Source organism: Panthera tigris, chromosome B1 (assembly GCF_018350195.1).
Source record: "Panthera tigris isolate Pti1 chromosome B1, P.tigris_Pti1_mat1.1, whole genome shotgun sequence".
Taxonomy (NCBI): Eukaryota; Metazoa; Chordata; class Mammalia; order Carnivora; family Felidae; genus Panthera; species Panthera tigris.
The window spans coordinates 21,134,575-21,158,023 of NC_056663.1; the positions used below are offsets into that span (position 1 = coordinate 21,134,575).

At 41.0% G+C, this 23,449-nt stretch overlaps 1 protein-coding gene across 1 annotated transcript in view; it reads left to right on the plus strand.

Annotated features, from left to right (window-relative positions):
* MTMR7 (myotubularin related protein 7) overlaps nt 1-23,449 on the plus strand; it is a 112,906-nt gene that overhangs the window by 42,698 nt on the left and 46,759 nt on the right. Inside the window, exons 4-5 of the mRNA XM_007098965.3 lie at nt 8,608-8,765; nt 18,108-18,236. Coding sequence (XP_007099027.2) covers nt 8,608-8,765; nt 18,108-18,236 — 287 coding nt within the window. The remainder of the gene's footprint in view (nt 1-8,607; nt 8,766-18,107; nt 18,237-23,449) is intronic.

Below are 23,449 nucleotides of genomic sequence, written 5' to 3' on the forward strand. Positions count from 1 at the left end.
AATACATATAAAAACAGGGAGGGGGACAAAACAGAAGAGACTCTTAAATATGGAGAACAAACAGAAGGTTACTGGAGGGGTTGTGGGAGGGGGGATGGGCTAAATGGGTAAGGGGCATCGAGGAATCTACTCCTGAAATCGTTGTTGCACTATATGATAACTACCTTGAATGTAAATTAAAAAATATAAATTAAATTAAAAAAATAAAAAGAATTATGGTGTTGTAGGAATTATATGTTATCCCAGTCCTCAGATGAGGCCAATAATTCTGAATGATTCGCTGCCTTTTAGGGGTTCCCCCTGAGTTGTTTACTATATGAACGTCTTTCATTATTGTCAGTATTCACTTTATCTTGGCAGAAGGGTTAGAGCATGTTTTCCCTTTGGAGTGAAATCATCTTAGAATGATGCTCTTCCCATACTATGATGATCAAGCCACCTTGCTTAAAGCCTAAGGTAAACTGACACATTGTTTTGTATGGAAAGCATTGATGTCAAACAGTTCCAGTGCACTTTCCCCTCTTGGGGCTTTCAAGGTTTGGTTTCTTTCTTTTTTTTTTTTAAGTTTATTTATTTATTTTGAGAGGGAGAGAGAGCAGGGTAAGGGCAGAGACAGAGAGAGACAGAGACAGAGAGAGAAAATCCTAAGCAGGCTCCATGCTGTTAGCACAGAGCCCGATCCAAGGCTTGAACTCACAAACTGTGAGATAATGATGGGAGCCAAAACCAAGAGTCGGACGCTTAACTGACTGAGCCATCCAGGCACCCCTCAAGGTTTGGTTTCTATTGCTTCTTGATGGTGATGTATGTTTCCCAAGGTTGGTATAACTGGACCTTTGTTAACATCAGTTATATTCACCATGTGGATATGTTGGTTCTCTTAAACGAAACCTCCTTAAGTGTTGTGGGCAGAACGTTTAGTTGATTTGAAACATAGGTGCTGTTAGTTACTCTCTTGTTCAATCTCTCAGCTTGAGGTCTTCAGACTTACGGCTTACTGTGCACTTCTCTAGAAGGGTCTCTTGTCTCTCTACGTGGCTTGTATGGGTTGTGCTGTTCTTTTGCCTACAAGAAATAGACGTCTGAGTTTCCTGGGAGAATTCAGTAAAAGTAAATCTTTTATATAAGAGCAATGTCTGTGGTAGGGTCACACCAAAGTCACTGATGAGGGAGATGGGATCCGTGTTTACAGTTCCTTTGCTAAATGCTTTTGATTCAGGGCAAGAGGTTTGATCGTCAATACTGCAAGAGGTCTGGCTGGGTCCTCCGTTTCTGATAATGTGACCATATCATCTGCAGATAATGGAGAACTAAAGCTGTCTAATGAAAATGATGCCAGGGAGCTGTCAAAATCTGATCATTTTGCCTCGACTTCGCTCCCCTTTCAAGGCAGCTGGTTGAGGCTCTTTGATCCCCGTGTGCTGCAGAGAACTGCAGAGTTAGTCAGAAAAGCAGTTGAACTTTTTAGAGGGTACACTATAATTGGAACAGAAGTTCTGGGAAGATGTATGTGAGGTTGCGTGCAGCAGGGATTGTGAGGAGAATTGTGTGCCAGCAATTTCTGTGTCACTGATTAATGGGTGTACTGGATAATACTTGTGCTCTGACCGGATTAATGGGATTTAGGAAGAGCCCAGAGAACTGGGAAAGAGCTGAGTGGCTGGAAGGGCAGATGACAGTGGCCGTGAGGGCTCTGGCCGGTGATGACAGCGAGCGCCAGGACTCTCACTGTGAGGGCCCCCAGGGAGGAAGACCTTTGCGTGCCTCACTTTTTAAAACACACACCCTTTCTTGAAGGTGGCGTTTGGGAGTTAGGTGTTAAACACAGCCAAAGAGCAAGAAAGGAAATGATAGTAGTTAATTGAATTAAACCCATTACCTTAGAAGATTTTTAAAAAGCCACCAGCATTTTGAAACGCTGGAATTAGAGATGCCAGTTTACATAAAACATAGTACTTTAATAAGTGTGGGAAGGTGAAATAGAACCCAGAGAGTTTCACAGTTTAATGTGAGAGGCAGGGCTAAAATTAGGACACGTTACAGCCTTTAACCTTGGAAGCAGGCTTTCGGATCTGGGCGGAGGTAGGGAAAGGTGGGGGGGGGTCCCAGCTAGGAGTAGGGGTGGCTTATCAGAGCTATGTCAGGATCTTTTACAAAATACACCTTCCCCCTCCGCTAGGTATATCAGAATGGGTGTGTGTGGGGGTGGGGTGGGGTGTGGTATACTTTGAATCCTAGTAGCACGGTGTAGCTCTCTTTGGTTACTCTGGTTAGTCACCAACACAAATCACCTATTTCCAGCTACCCTTATGGACACACAACTAAACTACAAGGTCCTGTAAAGAACTTTTTTTTTTTTTTTTTTTTTTTTTACAAAAGAAGAAATGTTTCAGAGTCCATTTAAGTCAAGTCCTATGATGGAGATATTTTCAGAGCTCATGAGATCCTCTCCTCACTGAATTAGGATTTCTGGGATAAGGGTACATCAAACTACTAAAAATCTAGTGAGCTTTTACTGGTTTGTCTTTTGTGTGAATTCAGATTGGTAAGAATGAAAAATTAATGTAGCCAAATTCAGTAAGCTCTTTAATTCTGAATAAAGAACAATTTAGGTTAAAGTAAAGGTTTGACCCAATGAAAAATAGATCCAGTGTACCAATAAGGATATATATTTTTCAGATGAAAAGACCCCTGTTTCTCAGAGAGCTTCCATTTTTCCCATGTGCCTTCTTCTCTCCTCCAATTTGTTTCTGCTGTTTATTTTTGTATCAATTAGTGTTGGTTGGTCCCTTAACATTTGAACCATCTTCTTTGTTTATTTTACCATTTTTTCTAAACTACAGTGTTTTTTTTCCAGTTCATCTTAGTCCCCAATTCTTTTGCACATTTTATGATTTAAAAAAATCTCATGACTGACATCATCTTATTTGCTCAGTTTATTTTTATTTAAATATTTTTAATATTTATTATTTATTTTTGAGAGAGAGAGTATGAGCAGGGAAGGCACAGAGAGAGAGAGAGAGAGAGAGAGAGAGAGAGAGAGAGAGAGAGACATAGAATCTGAAGCAGGCTCCAGACTCTTGAGCTGTCAGCACAGAGCCTTAGGTGAGGCTCGAACTCATGAGTTGTGAGATCATGCCCAGAGCCGAAGTTAGACACTTAACCTACTGAGCCACCCAGGTGCCCCTCATTTGCTTAATTTAACTTTTTATGTCCTAGTCTAAGTCACTGCTGTTATGCAGTATCTGCGGTTATAATATTCTTTTTATTGACAACACTTATCTCTGAGTCTAGAAGTTCTTTTCCACTAAGAGCCTCCATAGCCCTGGTGGTTAATTCAAACACTTGTTGGTTGAAAATAGACAGCAGACATCTTTTTCCTCCTCCTCCTCCTCCTCCTCCTCCTCCTCCTCCTCCTCCCCCTCCTCCCCCTTCCCCTCTTTCTCCCCCTTTCTCCCCCTTTTCTTCCTCTTCCTCCTCCTCTTCTTCTTCCTCCTCCTCCTCGTCTTCCTCCTCCTCATTTTTTTTTTTTTTGAGAGAGAGAGAGAGAGAAAGAGAGCTGAGGTTGGGCAGAGAGAGAGAGGGAGAGGGAGAATCCCAAGCCTGGCACAGAGCCTGATGCAGAGCTCGAACCCACGAATGGTGAGATCATAACCTGAGCTGAAATCAAGAGTCTGACGGACTGAGCCACCAGGCACCTCTTCCTTATTTTTCTTCTAAAGCTGCGAAGTCCAGTAGTAGCTGTGTTCTTTCCTGACCCCACTTGAAATGGTTTTTCAACTCCATGTAGGTCCTTGAATGAAGCGGAAGGCTGGGGGCAGGCTAGCTCTCAACTGTTACTTTTGGTTCTGATAAACCCCACAGTGTGTGTCCTCCTGATGACTGTAACTTTCCCCTTCCCAGACCCGTCTCCGCACTCTGCTAATGCCTATTCGTGTTTGTTTTTTCCTTTCAATTTTTAAAAAATTTGCAAAAGGGAAGCAGTCAGTAACATAATTGTATTACTCGGGTTTTACATGGGTTGTTGCAAGTTTTCTTTTTCTTTTTAAAGTATTTTTATTATAATATTAAGTTACGTTTTGTTTCTCCCAATTAGTCTATCATGATACTTCCCTCATTTTTTTCCCCTAAAATATTCTGTTTTCATAACCATTTAGCCCGATACCTGGGCAACAAACTAGGTTGTTTTTCTTCCTTTTCTAATTGCTTTGTCTTACCCACAGCTGCCTTATCTGCTCGAGTGAACACCCTTTCCTTTTTTATGGAAGAGAAGGAGCAGAGGTGGGGTGCAGAGACTGGGCCATTTGTGGGCTTGGTGGTTCCAAGTTGAAAGTTGCCACTTGGTGGCGTAAATCTTCCCCAGGGAGTAGGAAGAGGGCTTACCTAAGAGCGAAGGCGTCAATGAGAGCAATAGGTGTGGAACCGAGAGCAGAGACGAGTGCTTCCCTGTGTTAAGGGGCACGTGATGAACAGCTGTGCTCAAACGACACAGAGTCAGTCAAAACCTGCATCTTGTTTGCTACCTGCCAAGTCCTGAAACACCAATTTGGTTTTCCTAGAAACATGACCAAGATGCTATCCATTATTATTTTTGTAAGTTTATTTATTTATTTTGAGAGAGAGACTGCAGGAGGGGCAGAGAGTGGGAGAGAGAGACAGAGGGAGAGAATCCCAAGCAGGCTCCGCACTGTCAGCACAGAGCCCGATGTGGGGCTTGAACTCACGAACTGTGAGATCATGACCTGAGCCGAAAGCAAGAGTCGGATGCTTAAGTGACTGAGCCATCCAGGTGCCCCGATGCTACTCATTCTTAATTTAATGTAGTACTTTAGAAATTGTCCTTTTTCTTTCTGAATAGATAGAAAAACCTTCAAATCTGCCTTCGCCTAGCATTTGTAAGATTTAAGTAGGTCAATAAAGTACATGCTCGAATGATTTCTACATAATTTTTTCTGAAATTTTTTCTTTTGCTTGGAGGTGCACATTCAGTGCAAAGACATGTGGGGTATTTGCTTCTTACGGGAGCAGCTGTAGGGGAGAGGCCTTCAGTGCACCTGGCTTAGAAACCTGCTGTCACTAGCAGCAGAAGACCTTTTATGTTGGATGTGTCGGCTCAGACCTTATGGTGTAAGAAGCCAGTGGAGTATCACATGTCTGTTTTAAGAGACGAAGGTGAGAAATGAGGGATCTGACTTTTCCGAAGCAGGTATGTTCTTTCAGTTCACATTCTGTAAAGACTAGAGATTTCTGTAGCCCTACTTTTGTTTTTAGCTCGCCTACTTGCTGATGACTATGAATTCTGCTAGGTAGGGGTGCCTGGGTGGCTCAGTCAGTTAAGTGTCTGACTCTTGGTTTCCGTTCAGGTCATGATCTCACACGTTTGTGAGTTTCAGCCTGGTGTCGGGTTCCGCACGGACATTGTGGACCCTGCTTGGGATTCTCTCTCTCGTCCCCTCTCTCTGCCCCTCTCTTGCTTTCTCTCAAAAACGAATAAATAAACTTAAAAAGAATTCTGCTACGTATTTTGCAGAAGATGGAGGTGAGTGGAACAGATCGTTGTGAATGGGAACGATTCAGTAAAGTTTGCATCTGTGTTCATGGTACTTTATAACTTCTCAGAGCCGGCAGGCCTCAGCTGAAGGCTTCACCTGGGCTGGCCTTTGTGTGAGAAGCTTGCCTACATTAATAAGACTGAGTTTGGGTTGACAAAAATGTGGGTTTCTTTGCCCTCGTGAAGAATTTTAACTTACATCGGGCTGGAGGTATGAGTGATCACCCTTTTGCTTAAAAAAATAACACAAAACATTTCACAGTTTTAGTGGTAACCCATTCTAATGCCTCCCAGTTCAGAATTCACGAATGGTCTTGTTCACGTCTGCCTTAAGTTATTCCTGCTTTCTGTACCGTGTCTCTGCCTCCTCCCAATGACAGCAGGCATGAGCCCATACATAGAAAACTCTCTGTCCTCCACTGGTTTTCTTCTTCTACCTTTGCACCTATCTGTAACTACTTAACGAAGGGCACTTAGCTTCCATTACTAACCCTGTCTTCATAAGTTCTGCTTTCACTGAGGGAACCGAGGCTTTCTCAAGAGATTCTGTTGCCCTCTTAAACAAATTGCATTTGCGGTTAACATTATGATATCAGAGGCCTGAGTCATGAAAATGGTACTGAGAGATGGAAAAGATGTGTCAGTGTCGAGCCATTGGTTCCCAGAAATGGATCTCAATTTTTTTGTGCTGTCTGCTCAATAAGCTAAGATTACAAGAACCAGTTCCTACTGAGAGCATCTCTTCTGTGTTTGTACAGATAGCTGTAGGTGTGTATTTTCTTATTGATTGAAATCATCTGTATTCTAAAGTTTGAAGTTTAGAATATATGATATCAAGAGAAACTGAACTAGAACATAGTTTATCTTACAGGTACACTCTAGTTGTTTGCTTTTTTTTTTTTTTACAAGAAAGACTACATGTCTAATGAAAAATATGACCCTTATCTTTCTTCTTCCATGTAGATGAGTCATTTCAATGGTAATCACAAGCCTGAAACCGAGTTTAGATCTTAGGCTGCCTGTGTGTTGCTGTGGCCTTTTGCTGGTGGTGAGGTCCTTGACTGGGTCTCCAGACACATGTTGAAGAGCAGTTAAATTATCCATATGTGAATGTCATCAACAGATTAGGGAATAAATGAGGGGACCTGAGAAAACTGTGAGGAGAAAAAAAGCTATTGGAAAAAAAGAGGAAGGTTAAGAGGATGGAACAAGGAAAGAAAAGACACAAAAGTGGTCCGTCTGGGGAGAAGAGAGAAGGATCTGCCTTAGACGGGCACTGCGTGTGCTTTGGAGAATGCACTCTACAGTCAGGTTGCCTAATTTCAATCCAGAGTCCCCATTTATTAGCTCTGTGGCCCTGGGGATGTTCCTTAACCACTTTTTGCCTCAGATTTCTCATCTGGAAAATGAGGCCCATCGTAGGTTAATACATTTGTTAAGAACAGAATCTGGAATGAAATACGGGTTTAGTGAGTATCAGCCATGATTTCTCTTTACTAGCGATGTGTGGATCTGCACTATCCAATATGGTAGCCAGCACCTGCATGTGGCCGGTGAGCACTTGACATGGAGCTAGCATGGAATTTCAAAGACGTTGTGAAGCAAGATATATGTAATATTAATAAGTTCTATATTACACACATATTGAAATAATATTTGCATATATTGGGTTACCAATAAAATATATTAGTAAAATTAATTTCATTGTTTCTTTTTAGTTTTTTAATGTGGTTTCAAGGGCATTTTAAGTGACATATGTGGCTTGCATTACATTTCTGTTGAGTAGCACTGGCCTAAATGCTTCTTTCAACAGGGCAAGACTGGAGCAAGAAAATCAAATTTTAGCTTTAGATGGGGAAGGCTGTGGAGCTTGGGCTAACAAGCAGAAAGGGTGTTACACAAAGACAAAGACATCCTTGCAGAATTGAGAGGAGAGTTTCATCGTACATCCTTAAATTTGCCCTTCATGACCAGGGTGCCTGACACAATGAATTGATTTTTTTATTAATCCCATGAATTTTGTATGAGCACTGTAATTATGACGTTGATGTGTTTGCTAAAAGTTCAGATGTTTTCCGGGCAAACACTTAAATACATTACACAGCCTTTCTTTAAATTTTTTTTTTTTTAATTTTTTTTTTTCAACGTTTTTTATTTATTTTTGCAACAGAGAGAGACAGAGCATGAACGGGGGAGGGGCAGAGAGAGAGGGAGACACAGAATCTGAAACAGGCTCCAGGCTCCGAGCCATCAGCCCAGAGCCTGACGCGGGGCTCGAACTCACGGACCGCGAGATCGTGACCTGGCTGAAGTCGGACGCTTAACCGACTGCGCCACCCAGGCGCCCCTTTAAATTTTTTTTTTTTAATGTTTATTTTGAGAGAGAGAGAAAGAGAGTGCGTGCGAGCACGAGTGGGGGAGGGGCAGAGAGAGAGGAAGACACAGAATCTGAATCAGACTCCAGGTTCTGAACTGTCAGCACAGAGTCCGATGTGGGGCTTGAACCCACGAACTGTGAGATCATGACCTGAGCCTAAGTCAGACACTTAACTGACTGAGCCTCCCAGGTGCCCCTACATCCCACAGCCTTTCAGTTGCTGTTTCTTTTTTGAATATTGTGAGCATCAAAATATGGCAGTGGTCCGGGCCTCTCTCTACCTCTGAGAAGCCGTCCCAAATCCAAGCTCGATATACATAAACAAACTGAGTTCTTGATGTCTAATGATACATACATTCTTAATTAATTTTTAAGTTCCATTTCTTGTATGGTCTGGAGAATATGTTTGCCTTCCAAAGAAACTTTAAAGAAAGCACACAGTGGAGAAGTCCTTGTTACTGAAAGGAAAGAAGCGTTTGCAAAGTTGAGTTGGTTTGTCCCAAGGTCTTCATGGTGTTGTCGGGAGGAGGTGGGCGTACCTACCTGGAGAGGGTGTCCCAAGGGGCTAGGAGCCGGACTGGCTTCTTGATGTACTCTAGCCCAGACAGACTGCTTCTGGGGAGATTTGGTTCTAGTTTTGGCTTAGCTTGATTTGGCTTTATTCTCCCTTTTCTTGCAGTGAAATACGAGGAGTTATACTGCTTTTCATTCAACCCCAAGCTGGATAAAGAAGAAAGAGAACAGGGCTGGATGCTGATCGATCTCAGCGAAGAATACAAGCGAATGGGCCTCCCTAGTAATTATTGGCAGCTCAGCGATGTGAATAGAGACTACCGAGTGAGTGCAGGCATCTAGTGAAATCTAGATGCTTAATCCAAGTGAACTCCTGATTCCCGTGGCTTAGCATGACTGACTTAATCTCCTTTAATTTCTTAGCTCTTTGTAGATATAGATCTGTAGATTTGCAAGTCTCCCCTGGTTATTACCAGCTACATTTCCTACCTGCACCGGAATCAAAAAGTTTGGAAACTTAGAGACCTCCCCCACCCCCCGACACACAAACCCTTCCCCTAATGTTTGAGGAAATGGAAACTCAGAGAAGTCCAGTGGCCTCATGGCCAGGCAGTGGGTGGGAGAGCAGGCCAGGGCCAAGTTCTCCTGTCAGCTCTTTTTATAGTGTGGTGAGTGATTAGTGGGGAAGTCACAGAGACTCTGATGGCAGTCTGGCACCAGCTCCTCTCTGTACTCACTGAACTCTTGATTGGTACACAAGGTCACCAAGAGGCTTCCCTAGAGAAATGTGGCGAGATGTGTCTACGTTTACAGAAAGGCCTATGGAGAGGAAAGGAGGCAGAAGGGGCAGAACCAATGCTGTATTGTCCCTAATGATGGGCTTACAAATCAGTGTTGGTTTCCCTATGACGTTTTTAAATATTTTAAGTAATAAAAGTAGCATAAGAATGTTGCAGAGAATTTATAAAAGAAAAAAGAACATTGCCCTCACATTCTTTTGTTAGGTTTTAAAATTTTACTTCAGATTTTTTTCTCATCTGCATAATTTAATGTCTTTTCTTATATAAGTAATGCATTGAATAATTTAAAATTGGAAAATACATAGGAAAAGGAACTGTTCGAATGTATGTAATGCAAATGGAATCATACAACACATGCCTTGTGTTCTGCTTTTCCTCACACATCATATTGCATTTTCCTGTCAATAAATATATTTTATATAATTTAAAAACATCGTATAACAATTGTGTAGTATGACTGTCATGTTCTGTCTACCTAATCTCCAATTTTTAGACATTCAGATTATTATTATTTTTCACTATTTAAAAAAAATTTTTTTTTAATGTTTATTTATTTTTGAGACAGAGAGAGACAGAGCATGAGCAGGGGAGGGTCAGAGAGAGAGGGAGACACAGAATCTGAAACGGGCTCCAGGCCCTGAGCTGTCAGCACAGAGCCCGACGCGGGGCTCGAACTCACGGACCATGAGATCATGACCTGAGCCGAAGTCGGCTGCTTAACCGACTGAGCCACCCAGGCGCCCCTATTTTTCACTATTTTAAATAACATAGTGAGAACATCCTGGTAGCTATATCTTTGCCCATGTTAAAATTCTTTTTAAAGACAGATTCCTAAAGGTCAAATTTCTGTGTCAAAAACTTTACACAAATTTTTGTACACATTGTCAGCAAGAACTGCAGATTTATATAAATTCTCAGCAGCTGTGTATGAGAAGGCTTGATTTCTTGTGCCCTCACAGGGAAAGAGTTTCGTTCTTAAACAGTTTTCTTGACAATTTGATAGTGGGACAAGCAATTTCTCAATTTAACTGACATGCTTTGATTTCTTGATTGTAGATTTGTATATGCTTCTTGGCCATTTACACCTTATCTCCTGTTAATTGGTTACATTTTTAAAAATTTTTATTGAAGCATCGTTGACATACAGTGTTATACTAGTTTTTGGTGTGCAGCATAGTCATTTGGCTATTGTACACATTATGTGATGTCCAGCCCGGTAAGTATAGTCACCGCACATCATTACCACAGTATTGTTGACTATATTCCCTTTGCTGCACTTTTCATCTCTGTGACTTATTTATTTTATAGCCGGAAATTTGTTCCTCTTAATCCCTTTCACCTATTTCTCCCATCCTTCCACCTCTCCCCTCTGGAAACCACCAGCTTGCTCTCTGTATTTATGAGTCTATTTCTGTTTTTTGTTTGTTTCTATGTGTGTGTTGATTTGTTTTGTTTTTTATTTCCACATATAAGTGAAATAATGTGGTATTTGTCCTTCCCTATGTGACTTGTGTTTTACTTAGCAAAATGCCCTCTGGGTTCATTTATGTCACAAATGGCAAGATCGCATTCATTTTTATGGCTGAATAATATTCCTCTGTGTGTGTGTGTGTGTGTGTGTGTGTGTGTGTGTGTGTGTGTATACACACACACACCACATTTATTCTATTCATTTATCTATTGATGGACGCAAATTGCTTCCAGATCTTGGCCATTGTAAGTAATGCTATAATGAACAGAAGGATATATATGTATTTTTGAATTAGTGTTTTTGTTCTCTTTGGGTAAATACTCAGCAGTAGGATTGCTGGGTCGTATGGTATTTCTGTTTTTAATTTTTTAAGAAACTTGCATACTGTTTCCCACAGTGGCTGCAACAATTTACATTTTCACCAACAGTGCACAAAAGTTCCCTTTTCTCTACATCCTTGCCAACACTTGTTATTTTTTGTCTTCTTGATACTAACCATACTGACTGGTGTGGGATGATACCGTTGTGGTTTTGAGCTGCATTTTCTTGATGATTAGTGATGTTGAGCATCCTTTCATGTGTCTCCTGGCCATTTGTGTGTCTTCTTTGGAAAAAAAATAGCTGTTTAGGTCCTATGCCCATTTTTTTTCCTGGGATTATTTTGATTTTTTGGTGTTGAGTTGGGTAAATTTTTTACATATTTGGGGTATTAACCTCTTACCATGTATATTATTTGCAAATATCTTCTCCCATTGTTTGTTTTATTGGTGGTTTCCTTTGCTGTGCAGAAGCTTTTTATTTTAGTATAGTTCCAATAGTTTATTATATAAATATAGTAATAATTAGCTATATATATATTTGATTGCTAGCCATAGTAGTAAAAACAGTATGGTCCTGGGACAAAAACAGACACATAGATGAATGCTCTTAAACCTCTCTAAAGTGCCCTCCGGATCACCCTCTGCTCCGGTGCCACTGACTGCAGTCTGGTGTTATCCTTCCCTTGTTTGTGTATAACGTGTCTACATTTGTAAGTAGTAATATGTGGTATTATTTTGTGTGTTTTTAATGCTTTCTACACATGGTATTGTGCTGAATGTCGTTTACTGAAACTTGATGTTTCACTCAGCATTGTATTTGTGAGATTCATTTCATTTAATAAACACATCTGTAATAGTTACCACATGCCACTGTTCTAAAAAGCCTGACAACTGTTAGCAGTACCATGTGGTAGGTGTTGTTAGTATCCCTGCGTTGCAGATGTAGAAACTCAGGCGTAGCCCAGTTAAGTAACTGCCCAAGACCCAGAGAAGTTCAGAAACTGTTGACACCTTTAGCTCTTATTCATTCATTTTTCACTATTATATCATATTTTACAAATATACCATAGTTCTAAAAGTTATTCTTATCCTTGTCTCCTTCTCTCTCTTTCTCTTTTTGTTTTATCATCACAAAGCTGTTAACTGGCTAATACATGACTCATGGTTGAGCGTTTCCATCTAGGAGTAGAATTTCTGAGTTAGAGGGTATGTGGATTTTAACATTACTAGATATTGCCAAATTCTTTCCCAAAGTGTGTACGTGGACTTAACAGACCTGATAGCAAGATATACAAGTTCTCACTACTCCACAGACTCACCAACAGTTGGCATTGACATTATTTGGTGATACACCTACTCATTGATCTAGCAGTATTACTTTTGGGAATTTATTGTAAAGAGTTGATAGCATACACACATGATGTACACGGTGACTTATTGAGGCATTGTTTGTAACAGCATATCTTAGAAGAAACTAAAATTTCTTAATAGAGGACCAGTTAAATCATTTTTGCTCTATCCATATAATTAAATTAGTATGTAACCATTAAAAAATGTGGAAGGTATTCATGTACTATTAAGGAAAGATTATTAAAGTATATTGTCAGTTTCAAAAAAGCAAGGCAGAGAAGCACCTGGCTGGCTCAGTCAGTGGAGTGTGTGACTCTTAATCCTGGGGTTATAACTTCAAGGCCCACATTGGGTGTAGAGATTACTTAAAAAATAAAATCTTTTTAAAAAAGCATTAAATATAGTGTGACATCTGTTATCTGAAAAAGAGGGAGAAAAATAAGAATATATATTTGTATGTATGCAGTTGCCCCAAAATGATAACCTGGAGAATAGGTGGGAATGGGGTGAACAGAACACAAGGATATGCACCTTTTTTGTATTGTTTCATGTTTTTAACCATGTGAAATTATTTATCAAAAAATTAAATTAAAAAAATGCCAGTGTTATTGGTGTGAAGTTGATATCAGTGTGGTTTTACTTCCATCTTCCACATCACTGACAGGTTTGACCTGACATTTATTGGCAGTTCACGTTGGCTCTCTATGACTTGCCTGTTTGTTATTTTTGATCCTTTTTTCCCATAAGATTATTTGTCTTTTTCTTATTGAAAAGAAGTATGTTAACATTTATAGCTGTTACAAATATCTCCTCTCAGGAGACATTTACATACTATTCCTGGGGAATCGTTGGGTCCTCAGAAGTTTTGAATTGTCAGTGTTTACTATTTTGTTTCATGTTTCAGCATATTGTTGTTGTTGTGTGTTTTTTTTTTTTAAATCCTGGCCTACTTGCTAAACTCTATCCCAGTTTGATCCTGTATAATATCCATAATTACATTTATATTAATTATGGTTATTACGGTTTTCTAGTAAATTTTGATGTGTAGAGGTCAGTTCCTTCCACATAATTCTTCTGATGTCATGAATTTATAGATTATTTGGGATAGAATGGATACGTGATACTGAATTTTCTTCATAATTACATTTAAATCTAACAACCATAATCTTACACCGTGAGTAGACATTTGGGGCTTCTTTGTCTCCATCGTTATGAAATATGTGGCGATGGATTTTTAGCCTTGAAACGAAAGGGAGGAAAATCCCAGTTTAGTAAAGAAAATTGGGTCCCTTTTGAAATTTTTCGAAAATATGACACGCCCTTGAGTGAGGAAGAAAATGAATCTAGGCTGCATCTTGTGGAATAATATTTTCTTGGAGACACAAGTTCTTCCTATTTTTGAAGAGATTTCCTTGTAGAACTAGTAGCACAAACATGACTCATATTTAGTCACTTATGTCCTACGTGTGGAGACTGCAAAACATGAGTTAGTCAGCATTTCTTTTTAAAAGTAACATGCAGCAAACCCAAACTAACAACCGAAGGATTGTGTTGAAGCAGAAAAGGTGAAAACCTAGGGGATTTTCTGATTTTACTAATATGATGGAAGTAGTGAGAAAGACGATGTGCCCTTCTCTATTACCAACTTAGAAATATAATAAAGGTTGCTTCAAACACTTTCTGACTCACAGCCCATTGAGAAAGTTGTGGCATCATGCATTACTTTGTTTTCACCTCATAGTTGAGAAAATGTTGACTTCTTCCTCCCTTCTTTTACAAGAGTTATGTCTTTCTTCTTAGAAAGAAACAGGTTCAGAACATGTGCTGCCCTTTTCTGTGTGTGTGATGTTTTGAGACTAATTACCACCACCACCACCACCATCATCCTCATCATCAACTCTGTCATCATTCCTATGAGTCCTCTTTATAAGACTTGCCTGTGATAGTCTAACTCTCAAAGTGAAGATTTCCCTTTGTACGTAACTCCTGAAATTGTCTTTCTTAAATAAAAGAATTATCGTTCACTACTTAGGTTAAAATTTTCACCTGTTTCTCTTGGAATAAAATTTAAAATAGAGTAGGAACCAGTAATTTGCAATCTTGTCGATTTCCATTTTCTACAGCTATATTTTGTGTGCTACATATTATTTTATTATATTTATATGTAAATGGTTTTAGGCAACTCATACCCTCCTTCTCCCCTAATATTATATCATAAATTCCTTGAAATAAATTTTAGATACTAAATGTTTAAGAAGAAAGCTGTCTGTATAGATACAAGGCTCTGGCAACTAACTCTCCAAAGTGCTCAGCTGAGTGGTCCTCCATAGATACAGAGGTCTAATCAAGACATCTCGGATGGCATCTCAGGTGGATACTACCTTGCAATGGTAAATGAGTTGACTGCAAGATTATAACTGGGTCAAAAGAGATCAACTTTCCTGGGAATGCGAAGTCCTTGAAGCCAGTAGCTCTTTTGTTATTCATTACTGCCCCAGCACCTAACATAATGCCTGGCACGTATTAAGTATTCAGTAGACAACAATATCATACTAAAATCATCAACAACATTGTACTATAATCATCAAACTTGCTAAGTAAGAGACTAGAACTTAATAATCCCAACCACTGAAAAGAAATGATATTCATGTAACGTGATAGAGGTGCTGATTATCACTACAGTGGCAGTCATATTACTGTATATAAATGTATCAAATTAACATGTGTACACCTTAAATTACACAATGGTATATGTCAAATATATATATTTTTAAACTAGTTGAATGAGTGAAACAATTATCCAAAGAGATTTTCTGGGCAAGGCTAAAAAACCAAGATAGGCAGGCACTCTTGGCAGGCTAATTTATTTAGTGGAGGACAAAGAAAATCATTTCCTTATTAATAAAAAAAAAAGTATGCAGAAATGATTTTAACTTATTCTGCCTTCATTGGGTTAAGCAGCTAATGTAAAGAAAGAAAATTCAGAAGAAAAGCTTTTTGTACTTTTCTGAACTCCCATTCTCTCTGAATTTTCCTACGTAATTTTCCAAACCAGACAAAATTTGGGGACGTGCATTGATTAGTTTCAGAATTTGGTAGCCTAAATTGCACCATGCTGTGCATTATTCATTGTCAGAATTTTTACTATGACTGTGTGAGCTTATTGCAAAAATGAGAGTGGTCAGTGCTATCCATGACTGTTTTTTAAATTTCTCCGTGAAAGTGCCATCTGCTTTCATGAATGCAGGGTGGATTCACTTTTTTTTCCAGCTTGGTTAAGAATTTGTATCTTGAAACTTGAGCTAATAGAGACCACGAGTCTGACTTTTTTCCAAAGGTATTTTAGCTTCTCTTAGAGCTCCCCATGCGAGAGCTTATCAGAATGTCCATATTTCAGTTCTTAACCTTGAACTCTTTTTCACCTCGACTCAGTACTCTGGGGGAAGCAGGAGCCCCTGTAAATGGCATTGATGTGTCCCTAGAGGGGAGGCCATGACCACCACTGACTGGGTTGAGGTGTTAAGCTCTTGGTGTTTGCTCATGCTAACCAAAAAGGTCTACGTTGCCTTCACTGTGGAGAGGGAGGGCCCAGGTCTTCTTAAAGGGGAGGAAAGTTTTTCCTGCTCTTCTGGTGAAGAAAGAGGACCCGGAGTGGATAGCAAATGGTCAGGTCCCTAAGTAGATTGGGTCCAGGAGTATTAAGGACAGTGAGTTCTGGGTGTTTATCTCTCCTTTGGTCCTACACCAGGTATGGTGCAATAAAGGCTCCAGCGTGACACAAGCTGGGCATCCTTTGGCTGTGGGAGGCCACAAGAGGACCTGACAGGAGCTCCACGGTTCCTAGCTCACCTCTTTGTTACTCAGAAAGCCTGTGTGTAATAGGCATGTTGAGAAATCTCACCTATTACTTCCTTATTTAATTTAATCATAACTTTGCAATTCCTTAGTGTTGTATAGTGAAGAAAGTAGGTGATTCCCGCCTTACTGAAAACCTCCCAATTTCCTTTTTAAAACTTATTTTAAGGAAATGTTGTAAGTCTGGTACAACAATTACATGTCTCTTGAACTTCAAGCTAGTGGGTGTGTCCTGTCTAGTGACATTCTAGCCGACTGACTGAAGAGAGGTGCAGATGCCAGATTTGCATGGGGAGGAGGGTGTAGTGTCTTGTGGTAGTAATTCCAGTAAGAACCCTCTGCGTCCAGCTAGGTTGGACCATCTATTCTTGGGGCAAGATTTTCCTCCAGAGTATCAGTGTTCCCAGTATGGGATTTCCTCCGGAGTGTCAGTGCTGGAGCCTTGAAGTCTCTGAAGTCTTTAATAATCTTCCCTGAAATGTCTTTGGCTCAATGGTGAAATTACACTTGGAGCCTGAGAATGTCACTTTTGTGGTCCTTTTATCTCCTGCTCACTGTCGTGCACCAGTCTGGTAACAAAGACAGTGGAGGCAGGTCGGGGTGGGGAGGTACCATCACAGGACGATTTTCATGAGCTGTGGAGAGGAGGCTTGGCTCTTGCTTGGGGTGGGTTTCTGTTGCCTTCAGTTCCATCTTTGTAGAGGAGTGAGTGTGGGCTGGAGGTAAACCGAGGACAGGCAGCTAATGCATTTCCCTGTTGTTACTGCTCCTTGAGGACTCTTGAAATGGCCAAGAAGAAGGTGCTTGACTTCTGGAAAATAGCAGCCACTTTGGCAAAATCCAGGGAAATGCCATCTAGGCGATCTTCACATTGAAAAAAGATCGACTGGCTGATGTCAAAGCGAAATACATACTGAGCCACACGTCAGCGATTACTGTTGCTACCTCTAACATTTTTGTTAGACCTAGTGGTTTATAAAGTGCTTTGTCGTGGGTGTTACCTGAGTTGATCCTTACATCGACCTGTCGGGTATTATTTCTGTGTGTCATCAGTTTCAGAGGTCAGTGTAGTTTGACATTCCTGAAGGTCATGAAATTGGCAAATTGCAGCTACCTTCTGAAATGCTGATTCTGACTGAATCACGAGATCATTCCAAGGCTCCAGAGTTTATACTGTGGGAATCACCACTAGTGATGGGCAGAAAGAATAAAATCATTTCTTACCATCTGTAAAATCAACATGTAAGAAACAGAAGTAAAGCTGTTAAATTGTGTGGTACCAAGTCAGATCTAGAGAGTTACCCGAGCTGGAAGTGCAGGGAGGAAATTTCTTGAAGGAGGTGGAGTTGGGTTGTCCCTCGAGAATGGAGGAGATTTAGGAAAACCCAACGGAAGAAGTTTCTAGGGAGGGCACTGGCTGGACTGCTTTCTTGGAGGCAGGAGTGCACATGTTGTGTGCTGGGGACAGAGAAATGGCCCCGGGGGCTCACCCCTGGTGCTTGCCTCCCACTGTCAGGCTATCTTTCACTCAAAACAGGCAGCGAAATTGTTTTCAGCTACCAGGATGCCGAATTATAATTTGTCCCTTCTTGAGGTGAGAAATGCCCACCTGTTCCGAACTGTCTTGCTGCTTGCAGTGCCCGTAGACAGAACGGGCAGTGCACAAGGACAGGTTGCTAAAGAGTGTTTGCTTCTCTTTGTGAGGATTTCATGGAATCACCAGCTCTTCATTTCTCCAAAGTAGCTGTTGGTAACTCGGTTAAGAAAATGTATACGCGCAATGTATAAGTATGCTGAATGGAATTTCTTGTGGCAGTTCACAAAGCATTACTGGATTGCCTAAAAATTCCCCTTGTGTTTTCCGTGACAGGTTTGTGATTCTTACCCTACTGAACTGTATGTTCCCAAATCGGCCACAGCACACATCATCGTGGGGAGTTCCAAATTCCGGAGCAGACGGCGATTTCCTGCCCTTTCTTACTACTATAGAGATAACCACGTAAGTCTCAAGGCATGCTTTTGTTTTATGCTTTGCTTTTCTTGTTTTATCATAAACAGGCACTCTCTAGCAGTGTTCTGCTGTGTGCGTGTGTGTTTGGGTTCTTAAAGGGATGTGGATATTGCTGTATGTGGCATGACACAACACAACTATGCTTGAACTCTTACGTTATGTAGAAGTCAACCTTTCATGTTTATTTGGTAATAAAGTAATGGGGGTACAGTCAGAAAACAGTTAAATGTAATCATTCAAGTGAGTTCCTATCCTTTTTTTTTTAATTAAAAATTTTTTTTTGTTAATGTTTTTATTTATTTTTGAGACAGAGAGAGACAGAGCTTGAGCAGGGGAGGGGCAGAGAGAGAGGGAGGCACAGAATCCGAAGCAGGCTCCAGGCTCTGAGCTGTCAACACAGAGTCCGATGTGGGGCTTGAACTCAGACCACAAGATCATGACCTGAGCCGAAGTCGGATGTTCAACCAACTGAGCCACCCAGGTGCCCCAACCTGTCCTTTTCTAAGTGGTCACCTCAGACAGCTCTGTGCTTCTTCCAACAGTGCTGGAGATCCTTCGAAACGCCTGCTTTAGAAAAGCTCCCAGAATGCATGGCACCTTCTTTTTTTAATGGCACACTTTTTTGAGTGTCCTCTGCATAAGATATCTTTGTTTATGGAGAATGGGTTTTATTTTTAAAATATTGTTTATAAAAACTAGGATTTGATTCATCTGCAGCTAACAGAGACTCTAAGTAAACACTGCATTAAACAAGATAGAACTTTTTTTTCTCTCACATAACACTCCAGAGGTGGGCAGTCCAGGCCTGGAATCCTGTTCTCCACTACTCAGCCCGCAGGGACCCAAGCTCCTTGCACCCTTCTGGTCTGCCTTTCCGAGTCTTTGGCGCAAATTGAGGGACATAGTAGATGACTTAGTAGCAGCCATCACTTCCGCACAGCAGCAGGTGGAGGAGGGCTAATGAGCCCTCACAGCTTTCCGAGGAAGCCTCCGGAAACTGCCATGAGACTTCTGCTCACAGAAGTGATGAACTGCACAGGGCAGGCAAGAAAATGCAGTCTTAAGGGTAACCGTGGAAACAGCTAAAACTTGTGGTTCCATTTCTGTGAAGGACAGGAAAGCAAAAACAGGAGTCCACAATGGCCCTTGCCACACATTTCAGGAATTACTTGACCTTAGCCAGGTGAAAAGTTTGGTTTTCAAGCTAGATGTTATAGTTGTCGATTGAAAGCCAAGTTAATAGCCATAAATAATTGTAACAGATGTCTGTGAGTGTGTATGCACATGCATGTACCGATGGGCAGGGGGGTCGGGTAGGGGCTGTGTCTGATTCTAGAAGGAGGTTTCCAAAAATACCGTGAACAATGCCATCTTCTTCAGGGTAAGCATACAGCCTTCTGTGTCGCCTGCTTTGGAGGAAAATATTCATTTAGCAGTGTAATTTCCATTAATTGGAAGGATATAAATGGTCTTATTTTTCGTTAAACTCACTGCTCTGAAATGGGGTCTAAAAAAGGCAAGGATAGTATTAATGTTCTGTATTACTTGACTCCAACTATATTTAAGCCTACACAGAACTGGAACAGGTACTGAAAGTCAAATAAAGATAGGAATTTCTTTAAAAAAAAAACCATGATGGAATGAATAGGGAATTTCATGACATTGTATTTGAAATTAGGATGCCAGTAGCATTGGCACTTTTTGGAGCATCCATTCGTAAAGAAGTAAGAGAGGGAGGATCTTTTATTCTTTTATTGTTGTTTAGAGGTAAGGGTGGGCTGGGTATTTAAAAAGTGAGCCCGGGGGCGCCTGGGTGGCTCAATGGGTTGAGCGTCCGACTTCGGCTCAGGTCATGATCTCATGGTTCATGAGTTCGAGTCCTGTGTTGGGCTCTGTGCTGACAGCTCAGAGCCTGGAGCCAGCTTCAGATTCTGTGTCTCCCCCTCTCTCTGCCCCTCCCCCGCTCACTCTGTCTCTCTCAAAAAGAAATAAAAACATTTAAAAAATTTAAAGTGAGCATAGTATCCATCCTACTGCCTTTCCTTCTGTTTTGATATTCTTGAGAAAAGGATTTTTTTTTTTTTTTTGGTCACTGTGAGTATTGCAAAGGGCAAGTGTGTGCTGTCTCAGAATGGGTTAGAAGTTTTAGCAATTAGAGCTCAGAGGCCAGCCTCTTCACCTGCTGACCTCAGATTCTCATTGTTCCATTGCTGCTCTTGTGTGCCATTCGTTCTTTGATCTCCAGGCTTGAAAATGAATCATAACAGCCATCAGTTATAGTTTAAAATAATTGATTTCTTGTATTTAGAACTTCAAGGAAGACAATACTTCATGTTTTAGCTCTTCTTACAAAGTAAGGAACAGAGACGTGTTTCTTTTTTTTATATAAGTTTTTTTGTTTACTTTTGAGAGAGAGAGAGAGAGAGAGACAGAGAGCGCACAAGCATGGAGGAGGGGCAGAGATGGAGACAAAATCCTAAGCAGGCTCTGCGCTGTCAGCACAAAGCCCGATGTGGGGCTTGAACCCATGAGCCGTGACATCATGACCTGAGCCGAAGTCCAATCTTCAGGTGACCGAGCCACCCAGGCACCCCACAGAGATGTGTTTCTAAGCGTTGTTGATGAGCTGGTTTCTGCAGGGAAATACTTAGTGTGCCCTTACATGCATACCCACTCTCCCACCCCCATGAATTAACTCTCTGCTGCAGGTAGCATTATGATCCATTTTGCTTTTTATAACATTTGGGTTTTAATATCAAAGTTAACTGTGTAAATCCTTCTGATGCAACCAGGGATTTTTATAAAGGGAAATATGATCGGGGTAGATTTCTGTGGTTAAATGGAAGATGTTTGAGATAACAAAGCAGCAGTTCATGCTGTCGTTGCTTAGGAAAACTCATACCTAAACCAGGCAGTCTTCCATGCAAAGTAAACAGATAGAAATCGTGTAAATGGTGTAAATGTGCTGATCTTTCTTTCTTCCCTTTTGTGGTTTCAGACTTTATAGACTTAAGAATGTGTATTTCTGGGGTGCCTGAGTGGCTTAGTTGGTTAAGTGCTGACTTCGGCTCAGGTCATGATCTCACGGTTCATGGGTTCGAGCCCTGTGTCAGGCTCTCTGCTGACAGCTCAGAGCCTGGAGCCTGCTTTGGATTTTTGGTTTCCCTCTTTCTCTGCCCCTACCCTGCTTGCTCTCTTTCTCTGTCTCTCAAAAATGAATAAACATTAAAAAAAAAAAAAAGAATATGTATTCTTACCCCATAAAACTTATGCTTGTGAATAAGAATATCGTATTCTTTAGTTAAACTACTATTTCCCACATATCCTTTTGTTACCAAAGAGACACTTCTGATGGAGAGGTGGCTTGGCTAATGTGGGGTGTGGGACCCGAAAGTTAGGTTAAGAGAAGCTTGGAGTGCACATCATTGCATGAACTAGAAGTCCTGTGGAGAATCCTTTGATAGAAATGCCTCTGCTGAGGGTACATAATTCCTTTTGCATCAGTTTTTATCATATGTGGTGTTAAAATCATATCCTATTCACTTGTTGGTGAGATTAGGACTCCTGCCCTAGGGCTCCAGAGAAGGCTGAGCCCATGACACCCGACACCAGACGAATGAAGTTGTCAGCAGTGTATTTGTTGTGCACACTCACTTCCCAGGAGGGGAGGACATGGCTGCCATACAGGCCATGCAGGGCTGCACTCAGGAATAGAGGGAACCAGCAGGGATTGTGGGAGTCGGGCTTTGTAGTACCAAGACGGTGAGGTGACCTCAGGTTCCTGCGAGGATGTGATTGGCTTGGTTAATTCCATGGGCTGCCAGGTACCTGAAACCCTCAGCTCAGACTTGAGCAGGAGCTACATCTGGTCCATAGGGAGAATTGTCCAGCCAGGGAGCTTTGTCCATAGGAGCAGATGTAAAGGGGAGCTGGCCCTCCCAATTTTACCAGATGTCACAGGCAGTGCAGAATAATACTTTTAGGCCTTGAACTGCATATGGGTTATATAAAGCCATCCAGACTCCCTTTGGGTATCAAACTATTAACAGCTTTGTACATAACAATTAGAGATGTATAAATTATACACTTGATCTTAGCCAAAAGGCCGAGAAGCGATAGAGATGTATAAATTATAAATGTCACTTACGTTCAGAAGCCTGTGCCTGTTTGTTATTTACCAGCCCTTAGAATTGCTATATCCTTTGTTCTTTCTTATTAAATGTTTTAATTATTTTTAAGAAAGCAGTTGTGCTTTAAATTGTGACTAAGGTGGTCTCCTAATTTCACAGCACAGATCTCTGGGAAACTCTGCAAGATTCCCAAAGACGTGATTTCCCGTAAGAAAAATACAGACCGTCTTTCCTCCTTTTATAACTAATAGTTCTTGAAACTCACTATGTCTTAGGCACAGTTCTAAGAATGTTATATACTTCATCACACTCTGTAGTTTTTCTGTTATTTTCCTCATATTATAGATGAGAAAACCCAGGTTCAAAGACAATAGGTCAGTTAGCCAAGATCAGATAGTGAGAGAGCAAACCATGGATTAAAAGCCAGACCTTCCTGAATGCTGCATCTTAATTCTCTATCATGCTTCCTGACTTATGATTTTGTCATGCTATATTATTTTGGCTAAGAATCCCAGATCAGAAAATATTATGCCTGGATGCAGTGTCTGGCTTCCCTAATTATTGGCTATAATTAGCCCTAATTATTGACAGCGAGTAGTAAGTTACTTCCCTTCTCTGTGCCTTGGTTGCCTCATTTATAAAATGGAGCAAGTCATAGATGTTATTGCATATGGTAGTTGAGAAGGTAAAAATATGACAAAGGCTTTGTGATAGTGCTGCCATATAGCACACATTCAGAAAATGTTGGATATTTTAATTATTAGTAGCATTGTAAATGAGGGGCTCATGACAGTTTACCATGGAAGAGCTTTACCTCTGCTCTCAGATGGGTGACATCAGTAAGAAAGGCCACCAGCGAATGGTAATAGTCTGTCACCAGTGTGACTGTCTGGGGCGTGGACAGGGCGAACAGAAGCACTGTAAGAGAAGATGGCGGCGTAGGAGGACGCTGGGCTCACCGTGCGTCCTGCTGATCACTTAGATTCCACCTACACCTGCCTAAAGAACCCAGAAAACCGCCAGAGGATTAGCAGAACGGAGTCTCCGGAGCCAAGAGCAGACGAGAGGCCC